Here is a 12,058-nt window from a genome sequence, read left to right as displayed (position 1 = left end):
CTATGTATCTGACACCATTCTGAGACTTTATCATATTATCTCATTTCTCTCAAAGCCATTGTTCAGAAGGTATTTTGATTCTCATTTTAAAACAAGGAAACCAATGCTCAGAGAAGTTAAGAATGTGCCCAAGGAAGGTCACATTTGGCATAAGGAGTGGAGGCAAGGTTTTATCCAAGCCTGACTAACTCAAGAGCTATACTTTTCACAGCTGTTATCTATTGCCTTTCATGACTAGTTTTCTCAGGATCAACATGGGATGATCAAGAGCAAAGATTTCTCCACCAGAGACCTCATTTTAAAATCTAATTCTGCCCATTTCTAGTTGAGTAACTTGGGGCTAATTATCTAATCTCTGTAATCCTCTTCATCTGTAAAATGAGGACAGTAATTCCCTCCTCATGTGGCTTTAGTACGGTCTTAAGAAGAAAATGCAGAGTGCTTTATTAGCACATAGTCAACGTTCAGTTAAGAACAGCTATTTTAATTGCTGACATTTTTATTGGCTTCATTGTACTTTTTTTTTATAAATTTATTTATTTATTTTGGGCTGAGTTAGGTCTTTGTTGCTGCACGCGGGCTTTCTCTAGTTGTGGCGAGCAGGGGCTACTCTTCATTGCGGTGCATGGGCTTCTCATTGCGGTGACTTCTCTTGTTGCAGAGCATGGGCTCTAGGCATGCGGGCTTCAGTTGTTGTGGCTCGTGGGTTCTAGAGCACAGGCTCAGTAGTTGTGGTGCGTGGGCTTAGTTGCTCCGTGGCATGTGGGATCTTCCTGGACCGGGGATTGAACCGGTGTCCCCTGCATTGACAGGCGGATTCTTAACCACTGAGCCACCAGGAAGCCCTTCATTGTATTTTTTATTCCATGCAAAATGCCTATTCATTTCTCTTGTAGATTGCGTCCCTAACTGCAGACCGATTTCAAGTTCTGGAACCCATTATGCACTGATTTGTATACAATAACAGGGGAGCCTCACAGAAATAACAGGAAAAGAAAATTAATTTCAGAAACAGCAGTCCAAAAAAATACTCAGAGGATATGACAAGTGTGGCATCCTTCCTGGGTTTTCCATTTTCTCTACCTTCAGTTTTTTTAAGGGGTCCCTTCTCTCCTGATGATCATATCAGCTGCTTCCCTGTGACAGGCAACGAACTAGTATTTCTGCCAAATGAAAGGAACTCTCTCCCATCTCGGTGACCACTGCTTCTCCTTCTCGCATGCTTTATCTCCTTCACCTAAACTTGCCTGGTCCATAATTTACAGCCTGACTGGCTCCGCAGGAATGGTTGCCTTGAGGCCTTGGAGACCTAACTGTGCGTGTGGGCTCCCCTGTAAGGAGGTCTTGGAAAAATCTATCCCAGCTGCCATGTGGTGACACCTAGTACCGTCTGTGGTGACAGCTGTCAATGGTACCATCTTTTCATCTCTGCCTCTTCCTGAAGCTCAGTCTATCACTTCCAACAGAATACTATGTGCTTAAGCTCCCATCTTCTTTCCTGCTGTGGTGGTGTGGTTTTTATGTCTTAAGCATCTTCTTTCCTGCTGTGGTGGTGTGGTTTTTATGTCTTCTGGGATCATCTTAGAACGTATTTAGGGCTATAATTCTGGGCCCAGAAGAACATAATCTGGTCAGGGGGTGCATAGGTAGGTCTTCATTTAATTAAAAGGGGGGCCCCAATAGCACAGTTATTGTTTACTGCAGGGGGTTTCAGTCTGGAAACCAGGAGTGGGTACAGCAGACCCTAAGCCCACTTCCCTGACTAGCTTTATAGTCCCAGAGAATCACCAATATCCTAGATAAAACTGTTCACCTCTCAGAGGCAACCTAAAAGGGAAAAGACTGGGTCTTTGTTTGGTTTTCATTTGATCACTTCCTTCAACATTAATTGCTGTTTTCACAAATCTGGATTATTACTAAAAAAAAGTCACCATGTAGAAGTCAATGGGGAACTTACTGGTATCATAACCAGCCACCGAAGCAGAAGAGAGAGTAAGGAATCGGGTTTGGCAGGGCTGGGGTGGAGGTGGGAAGAGGCAGAGGGTGCAGCGGAGGTGGAGCCCCGGCAGGACTTAGAGGAACATGAAGCAGGATTAGGAGTGCTGACCCCACAGGCTGCACTCGCCGCCTCGGCCCTCCATTCTAGCCCTCACCCTAGGCGGATGAGTGGGACAACGTACCACCTCTATTGGGGTTTGCCTGCTCTAGGTGTTTCCAATAAAAGAACCGTGGGCCACTTTGGGGCCAGGAGCACTGAATCCAGGGTGGTAGCCTGTAGGCTAGAGTGATGGTTTCTCAAGTGTGGTCCACCTGCTAATTCTACAACTTGCTGGCCTCTCCCAGTTTACAAGTCAGAATCTCTGGGGGAATGTGAAGATCATTCCTAAGTACAATAAAATGTGAGGATCACTGAGAGAGAACATACTGCAAATCACTAATCCAGGTAAAATTTTCAAGTATCCATTTTGCACAGAATAACGGCCTCCAAAGATGTCACATCCAAAACCCCAGAATGTGTGAATATGTTAAGCTACGCGGTAAAGGGGAATTAAGGTTGCAAGTCAACTGACATTAAAACAGGGAGAGTATCCTGGATTATCCAAGTGGGCCCAAAGTAATCCCAAGGGTCCTTAAATGAAGAGGGAGGCAAAAGACAAGAGGCACGGAAGGTTATATGCGTATGGAGTCGGCCAGAGTGATGCAATGTAAGAAGGAGTCAACTCACTGATGTTGGCTTTGGAGATAGAAAAAGGAGCCATTAGCCAAGGAATGCCAGCAGCCTCTAGAAACTGCAAAAGGCAAGGACATGCATTCTCCCCTGGAGCCTCCAGAAGGACCACAGCCCGGCTGACACCTTGATTTTAGGCCAGCGAGACCGGTGTTGGACTTCTAACCTCCAGAACTGTGAAATACAAAATCTGTGTTGTTTAAGCCACTAAATTTATGCAAATTTGTACAATAGCCATAGAAAACTAATATAACTCCTATTCATGATAAATGCCTGTATTCATGATAAATGCCTGTATTCAATGATATGGATAGATGTGATATCACAAACCATACAGTATGGTTTCTGAAAGGCATGGAGTTTAAGGGACTTCCAAGAACATGAAGAAAATTTCCACCTGTTAGAAACAGGTCATCTCTCTAGGCTTAATTTATCTCTCAAGATAGCTGTGCTGGATATTGGGATATTTACTTGGTTGCTTCTGAAGATCCAGTCTCTGCTCTGTGCCCTGGTTGGCAGATCTCTATGGACCAGACTCCCTTGCCCTTTGTTTTCCAGCTGGGTTCCCCCAATGGGAGGTACCAGCAGGAGAGTCTAGAGGTCACTCAGGTACCAGCCTTGCACTTGTACAACCCTGAGAGTGAGTCTCTCCTTAAATTTTGTGCTCTAGGCACCTTACTTGCCTCACTCAACAGTAACAATGAGGAAGAAATAGGTAAGGGGTCCAGGAGAAGCCTTCCCAGAGTGGGTGACAGCCTGAAAACTGCTATGAGCTCCAACTATAAAGTATCTAGAATTCCTCCCCATTTCTTATATGCCTCCTTCCACCCACAACTACCTGGTGAACTGTCAGAGGCTATGGTTGAGAAAGTAGAAATGAAAAATCAAAAAAATATGATCCAACAGTACCAAGAGAAGCAATTTAGTTCAAGCAATTTACCCAGTCATTACATATGCAATGCTGTTATATGCAAATCACATGCAAATATAAATACTACCCTCCATGGGAGGGTAAACATTGTTTGTTTTCTCTGGCTTCTAACGCAAATTCAATCTGTAAAATAAAAATAGAAAACTACTCTGTGTTGGGATAAAATTTGTTTATGCATCTCACTACCTCTTACAATAACCCCAATAGTATCCATAAGCCTAAAGTAATTTGTTCCTGCTGAAGAACTGTGTGACCTTGACGTGAGCTAAACAGAATTGCTAAAGTACAAGCATATACGAACCTGTGTCTGTATGGAGGTGAGAAGGTAAATAGCCCCCTCATCCAGGAAGCCATCCTGGGTCACTGGTCCTCCCCACCCCTCCCCTAAAGGCCCACAGAGTGAGTTCAATTCTCTCTCCTCTGTATCCCCACAGAGCACTACTCAGTAAATGGGTATTGGATGCATGAAGGAGTGAGTGTAAGAATGATAATTGGCACAGCAAAATCCATAGACAGAGCAGCCAAATAAGACTACAATTGACTAAATTTAAACAGGCTTAGACATGCATCACCTGTGAACTTCAGGAATCTCCCCACTCCTTGTCCTTCCTTGGCTCCCCAAGGCCCAACCCTGCCCTCAAGTATTTTTAGAACAAAACAACAAAAAGATAGGAAGAAGACTGTGGCAGGAAGAAGGTGGCAGCATTAATATTCTGAACAAGGCTGCAAGGAATTTAAAAGCCGGACCTCCCCCACTAACGTTTGTTTCCTGCACATAAACAGGAACACCACGCAGAGTCACTGCACTTATTTTTAGAAAAAAAAAAATCTAAAAGATTTAAAAGAAAAGAAAAGCACCCTTAGGTTGGTTGTAGACCAATGTTTCTACCTGAAGCAACAGAGTCAGCTCTTGAGCATCAGTGTCCTGTGAGGGCGCTGTTGCGGGCCTACCTGAGCTGGAAAGAACCAGAAGAAAAGGCTGCTGTTGTAAGTCTTATTCACAGTGATGTAGCCGGAATAACTCGTCAAATTCCATCCTGGGAAAGGAGCCACCGAGCTCAACCGTCTTCCTAGGGGGGGAAAACATTTACCCGAGGATTAGACAAATAATAAATACGGGGTAAGCCATCTCCATCTTGGCCAGACTTCTCCCAGAGGCCAGGTCTGGAATGAAGTGATCAGAAAGGCTACAAGGGGATTGGTATAAAGGTGTTTACTGGTAGCAACTTCCAGCCTGCCCTGGCCAGTTCCACATATTCAAAATTCACCATTCAGCCAAGGGCAAGTGACATTTTAAACCTTTTTTTTTTTGGTTCATACCTTATGAGCTATAATAAGAATTTTTTTAAGAAGAAAAGAAAATCACCTATCCTTAGCTCCACTCTAAAGAGTAAACCAAGGTGTTCACATGGGGCCACCTGGAAGGCCAAGGCAGGATAAAGTCACCTAACCCCAAAAGGTGGGGCGGGGGAGGAGTGAAAGAGAAATAACAGCTAAGGAGCTCTCAGCCTGGGGGAGGCCTGTGTTCTCCACACTCTCCTTGTGGTGAAAGCAAAGGGCCTGCCACTTCCACTAAGGGAAATGGACCAGGCATGTGCGGAGTAAGAATGACTGGGGCCGGCTGGGGAGGGTGGGGAGAGACAGGCAGTGAGACTATGGGTGATCACGTGGCTACTCAGAAGGAGACAAATAGGACAAGGGGCAGCTGTAGAGGGCAGAGGTCCTGGTTTTCTAAGGGCAGCAAAAGGACAGGGACAGGGGGGAGGAAAGAGGGAATGCTCAGAGAGGTGAAGCGCCCAGGAGTAAACAATACTACTATCAATAGAACTGGGAACACCTACAAGGCCATTATACCAAGGGCTTTACATTACGTGGTAGGTATAATTAGTATCTCCACTTTACCGATGAGAAAGCTGAAGCATAGAGAGGTTAAGTAACTTGCCCGAGGTCACACAGCTAGCAACGGAGAGCTGGGATTTAAACCCAGAAGTCGGGCTGCGGAGTTAGCCCCTGCCCCTACCCTGCTACACTGCATCTCGGCTAGAGAGTTAGTCAAAAGGTATGAGAAGCAGGGAATGGAGGGGGAAGCAGTGATTAGGAAAGGAGTGGAGAAGGGACAGTAAACAGGTAGGAAGCAGGGTGTGGTGGGGAAGTCTGGGTGAAGAAGAGTCCTTTAGGGGGAACAAAGCAAGTGTCCCCAATAAAAACAAAATTGTTCAAGAAAAGCTACTTAAGTCTGAGACTTATTAAGTTGGAGACTGTTTAGTAGACAGTAGGTAAGGAAGCTATGATCCTACTCATGTGTCACCAACTAAAGATGTCTTCAGTGGGGTACCAGAGCCCATGGGCCCTGGAGTGCTAATTGACATCTCTTCCCAACTCGGCGTTCAGTGACAGCACAGATAGGATGCAGGAAGCCATGGTATCAATGTGGATACTGATTTGTCCCCCCTGGGCTTTGTGTGAGGATCAAATGAAAACATGCATATGACCCTTGAGCACAGAGATGGACATAAAATAAGGGCTTAGGCAAAGAGAGGGATGATTCTCATTAGCCTGTGGGCCACCTCAAGAATAGCCTAGAAGACTTTGCCTTTTTGGGGCTCAGTCCAGTTCCCCCAGGAAAGATTGTTTATTCCAACCTCTTTACCTCTTCGCCATTCTCTTCCCAATGAGATCTATCCCTCTCCACCAAAAAAAAAAAAAAAAAAAAAAAAAAAAAAAGGCAAAGAACAAAGAAAGATTTTAAGGAAAAGAAAAGGGATATGTTTTGGGGAAAGTGGTATGTGCCTGCCCTTCCCGTCCCCCGTCCCCCACCCTTCCCTCTTCCCATCTTTGCTTCCACTCTCAATTAGCCCACAGAAAGATCACCTCCAGGGCTGGGCAGCCTTTAAAACACTTCTTTTGGCCTTTTTTTTTTTTTTTATTGAGGTGTAATTGACATACAACATGGTATTAGTTTCAGATATATTTAAAATGATTGAATATTTGTATATGTTGTGAAATGATCACCACAATAAATCTAGTTAACATCTGTCATCACACACAGCTACAAATTTTTTTCTTGTGATGAGGACTTTTAAGCTCTACTCTCTTAGCAACTTTCAAATAGCAAGACAGTATTATCAACTACAGTTACCATGCTGTGCATTACATCCCTGAAACTTATGTCTTTTGTAGCTGGCAGTTTGTACCTAAAACACTTTTGAAATATTTTTCACAAAACTATTAATCTTCTCAAAATCCAACAGAGATCCCCCCCAAAAAGAAGGGCAGAGAACCAAAGGCTGAAGCATTGGGAATAAGTGAGATGTGAATCCCAGAGGGCTAAGTGAGCACTTGAGAAAGACAGAGAAAAATGAGAAAGGTCAAAATAGAATGAGAAAAAGAGAAAACATATAACAGAAAGGAGCTGGAGGGAATGGACTGTGGGAGATGGGGTGATTGAATCTATCTCTCTCTCTGAGACCAGCACAACACAAGGTCTGCTGGCCTGCTCTGAAAATGACTCAGATGCTTACTCAGTCCTTCCTTTCTGAGCATTGTAAAGCTGTTTCTCTGCTGCCTTGTACTGACTGGGGTTTACTTTCTACCTTCCCTCCTGGATCAGGGGCTATTGGGAAGCAGGGAATTTGTCTTGTTTATCTTTGTACCTCCAGGGACACAGTATGCTGGTTTATACACTTAAGACGTTCAATACACATTTTTTAATGAATAAATGTGAATGAATGAACTAAAACATGACACACTGGCAATGCACTAGGATTAGCTTACTTCTACAAAAACCTCCTAAGGCAGGCAGGCCTTATTAAGATCTCAAGAAATTTAGAAAGACTTTTCTCTGCCCCACAAAAAAGTGTTTCATCCTGTTTTAAATTTCCTTTAACTAAACCCCAGTAAAATAAAAGTTTTTTCAACTAAATTGATTTTTTGCATTTTCAAATGTCCCCGTTCATCCTTCTAGAATCTATTAATGGATTGTGGAAAATAAACTCCCAAGATGGAGGAGTTTCTTTCTTCCTGGAACCGTGACTCATAATACAAATGTTGAAAACAGTTGAAAAAAGGAAAAAGGTTTTCTTTGAAGCGACTTCACTTCCTACTTGTTATTTACTGTGCTTGTGATAGAAACACTTTCAAAAAGATTAGAGTATGACCAAAGAAGGGCTTGAACCAGTTAATCAGGTACTTCATATTTGCAAAGACTTGCATCATAATCAGGATGGACAGGACACTACCAGGCTGTAAGTAATAATAAATTAAGACCTAATAGCAAAATATTCTTTAAAGTTGGTGAAAAAGCAGTGTCTGGAAACATGCTAAAACTGGCCTCCTACATTCATTTTGTTTCAGAGAGTGAGGATTTATTCTAGCTGCAGAGAAAGCAAACATGCAATTACAGTTACATAAAACTAAGCCAGTTAGTTTATGTTGGAGATTTTTTAAAAAATTAAAATTTCCCTTGTCTTTTTGTGAATTACTGTTTATCTCAAAAATGTTCCATTACGATATTAAGACTCATGTTCCTAAGATTCTGACAGACTTGATAAACAAAAGGGATTCAGCAGAGTGAGCTGACCATCTGTCCAGAGCTTCCTGAACTTTCAGTAAAGCGGATGATTACAATTATCCTTAATTGTGCTGTCAGGACTGCAGTTGAATACCCAGATGTACCTGATTTTGGATTAGTCATTTAAAATTCTGTTCAAAGATTTTTGACAGAACTTTAGAAAGTGACATTACACCAGATTTAATATTTTAAATGTTGTCACTCATCAGATGGTGATCTATCAGGCTTAGCACAAAAAAGGACAGAAGATAAAACTATCTCCCTCAGAATCTTTCTTTACTACTGCTGACACCCATGACCGTGAAATGCTTGTAGGCGAGAAATCCAGGAATGGGAGGGATGTGGACAATCTCTCAGGCAGATTTCTCTGTATTCTTTGCACTTGTTCTACCAGATGTAGGATTCAGAGACACCATAGCCACGTTGCCTTAATGCTCTGTTTAAGCTGTCTTACTCAGTATGCACAGGCCCTTTCTTATTTGCCCAAATCTTACCCTACACCCTCAAGTCTGGTCACATAGTACAGCGGTTCATACCTCAGGCTCTGGAGTCAGCAGAAATAGGTTTTAATTCCAGATCTGCCACTTGCTACCTTTAAATAGTCCTGGGCAAGACACCTAATTTCTCTGGGCTTTAGTTTTCTCATTCGTAAAATGGGAACAATAAGTATTCATTTTTCATTAGAGTTGCTATAAGGATTAAAAGAGCTAATTTGTATAAAGCATAACGTCTGAAACATAGGTCTCAAATTTAAATTCTACAAATATTTATTAGTGCCTATTACATACAGCCGCTGTGCCAGGTACTCGGGATACAATTACTACTAAATGTTAGCTATTTATTGATATTATTCTTACTACTACCACTACTACTGCTACTACCTTCTATCTGGATTATGCCAACCAACAGGGATAGCTTCCTTCTAAAAATTTCCAGCACGCCTTCCTCAAATGTAATACTTTAGAACTTTAGTATGCATTGCCTGATTCCTTAATTGTTTCATGTGTGTGCATCTGGTCACTCCAAAAGAGGACAAGCTTCTTAAACAAAGGAAAATAAATTATAGCAGGCGAATTACAGAGCGCAAGTCAGAAAATTTGGGTCTTAGACTCATCTCTACTACTATTACTTATGTCCCCTTGGGCAAGTCATGTAAAATATTTGAGTCTCAAATTCCTCATCTGTGAATTGGCAGGGTTTGGTTATGAGTATTTAACTCCTTTTCAGCTCCAAACGAAATGATTTGCTTTGATTTACTGTGAATAAACATAATCTAAGTCATCAGTATCCATGGAAGCCAAAAGGAAGGCATATGATCCAGTTTGGTGGATTTCGGTTAATGATATTTTGCCTCTTCATTTATGCCTAGTGATATCAGCCTATGCCATTGGGCTGCCATCTTTTCATGACTTTTCTACACCAAGCAAAAACGAGTCTTAAAAAAAAAAGGACTACACAGCCTCACTACATTATCACTGACTATATTATCCAAGTTTTTCATCTTTTCTTAGAAAAGAGATGGTGAAACATGGAGCCAATGTATATTTCAGACAAAGATATATGAGCAGGACTCCAATGCACCCTTAAGAGGGGAGAATAGGGCTTCCCTGGTGGCACAGTGGTTGAGAGTCTGCCTGCCGATGCAGGGGACACGGGTTCGTGCCCCGGTCCGGGAAGATCCCACATGCCGCGGAGCGGCTGGGCCCGTGAGCCGTGGCCGCTGAGCATGCGCGTCCGGAGCCTGTGCTCCGCAACGGGAGAGGCCACAACAGTGAGAGGCCCGCGTACCGCAAAAAAAAAAAAAGGGGGGGGGAGAATATTTTGGTTTTAAATCAAACCGAAGACAAAAGTGATGACAGCCTATTGACTATGAGAACGAAAGAAAAGTTGCTTTATTTTAAACTTCCATACAGAGTATGTACATTTATTTTAGATCTTTAAAATGATCATTTCCCTAAAATTTCCAGTTTCAGCTCCACATTCCCATGAAATCTACCAACTTATCAGCCTCACAAGCATTAACTCTGCCTTCCCACCTGTGACTAGGGATAAACTCCGAAGCAAACACCAAGATCTCCATCCATGGATTCTCATCTCCTTCAAGAAAATGTTCCACAGCAGACGTCCCACCCCAATCTACTTTCCCCTCTCTACTGGACTATTTCCATCATTACCTCCTACCCTCCGTAACTCTCTTCCTGACCCTTCCTGACTCCATAACTCCCTCCAGCCACCACCCCATTTCTCTGCTCCCTTTTACAAACAGCTCTGCCTATATACCAGTTTATAGTTCAGGAGTGTCCTGAGGTCCAGAAAGATTACATAATTGATCCTACACAGTGATTTACCTAAGCATGAAGAAGCATTAAGGGCAGAGGCACGTCATAATTTTTAGTCTCTGATGACATCAGAAGATACTTTTTTTGTATTAATAATAGAAAAACACACAAACTCTAAATAAAAGCCATCAGCAAACACTAATATTTAGAGAGCAATTTACAGGTTATAAAGAGTTTTCACATGCATTTCCTCATATGATTCTTTTAACATCCCTGAGACTTGGGTGGGTTGTTTTTTCTCCATCTTATTAATGAGGAAACTGAGTCCTAGGATGTTAAGTCAACTTACCAGGCAAAGGGGCCCAGCACAGTGGCTGTGAGCTTAGGCTTTGGAATGAAGCTATCGGGGTGTGAATCCTGCATCTACCAGCTGGTGTCTGTATGACTCTGGCAAGTAACTTCATCTCCTTCTGCTTTAGTTTTCTTGTGTGTAAAACAGATGTACTTCCTGGCTTGCTGCGATTCTAAAATGATTTTTATATCAAATGCTTGGAAGCAGTAACTGACATGTAGTAACCAATTGTAGACAGGCCCTATATTAGTTTTATAAATAGATATGCAGGGACTCAACCACTGGTTAATCTGACCCTGATGAACTTTCATTTTAGCTCTAAACTCTGATACTATATGACACCAAATCATTAATATTTGAAATAAAACAATTGAGTAAAATACTAGAATGTATTTTGGATCCTGTGAGACAACTGCTAAAAAAAAAAACCAACTGTTGAAACTATACCAGAAGGTAAGTTTCTGATTTAAACTTACCTTCTGCAAACTTCCCAGCTTCAATATAAGGAGTTAGAAATAATGGCTGTCCTGGATCTCCTTTATGTGGTGTGGAAACATGCGCGTTTCTGTATAAGGAGCGAAACAGCCCATCACCACCAGGGCTGAGCACCAACAGGGCCAGCAAAGCAAGCGCCTTCCACATGGCACCAACCGTCTGTCTAGACCTAGGATGGAAACAATAACATTCCACAAATAAATACAGAGTAAAAATTTACCAATCCCCTTTACACGCAAGACATTCATTTAGTTACTCAAAGAAAAATATATATAAAGCTCTTTGCTAAGTACCTTAGATACAACCTAAATAAGAAAGACCCAATCCTTGCTCACCCTGAAATTAACAGTCTAATGGAAGGCTATTCAAGGGATTTACAATGCAACTAAAGAAACGATTTATATTTCTAAAACTGTGGTCTGGAAAGTAAATTTGATGAAGGATTACATGAAGCATCAAGACAACAGGGACTCTGTAAATAGATCATGAAATGAGTGGGAGAGACAGTCATCTGCTACAGGCAGAGGACTGAGAACACATTTCAGGCCCAGAGAACCTAGGAAGGCCTTACCAAGGTCGGAGGTGAATAAAAGGTGGGTGGAACTCAGCTAGGCAGAAGAAATGGGGAAGGCATCATTGGTAGGAGGCACAGCTTGAGAAAAGGTGAGACCTGAGCTGTCCCTGGGCATTTTGCATGTGATTT

General features: G+C 42.3%; 1 protein-coding gene across 1 annotated transcript in view; it reads right to left on the bottom strand.

The window, feature by feature from the left end:
• Nucleotides 1–11,450, bottom strand: part of CPVL (carboxypeptidase vitellogenic like) — a 102,605-nt gene extending 91,155 nt beyond the window's left edge. The window contains 1 exon segment of the mRNA XM_032643356.1: nt 11,333–11,450. Within this exon segment, the coding sequence (XP_032499247.1) occupies nt 11,333–11,450 (118 nt within the window).
• Nucleotides 11,451–12,058: the final 608 nt, after the last annotated feature.

This window comes from Phocoena sinus, chromosome 9 (genome assembly GCF_008692025.1).
Source record: "Phocoena sinus isolate mPhoSin1 chromosome 9, mPhoSin1.pri, whole genome shotgun sequence".
In the NCBI taxonomy this organism is placed as follows: Eukaryota; Metazoa; Chordata; class Mammalia; order Artiodactyla; family Phocoenidae; genus Phocoena; species Phocoena sinus.
This window is presented reverse-complemented; position numbering and strand designations above follow the sequence as displayed.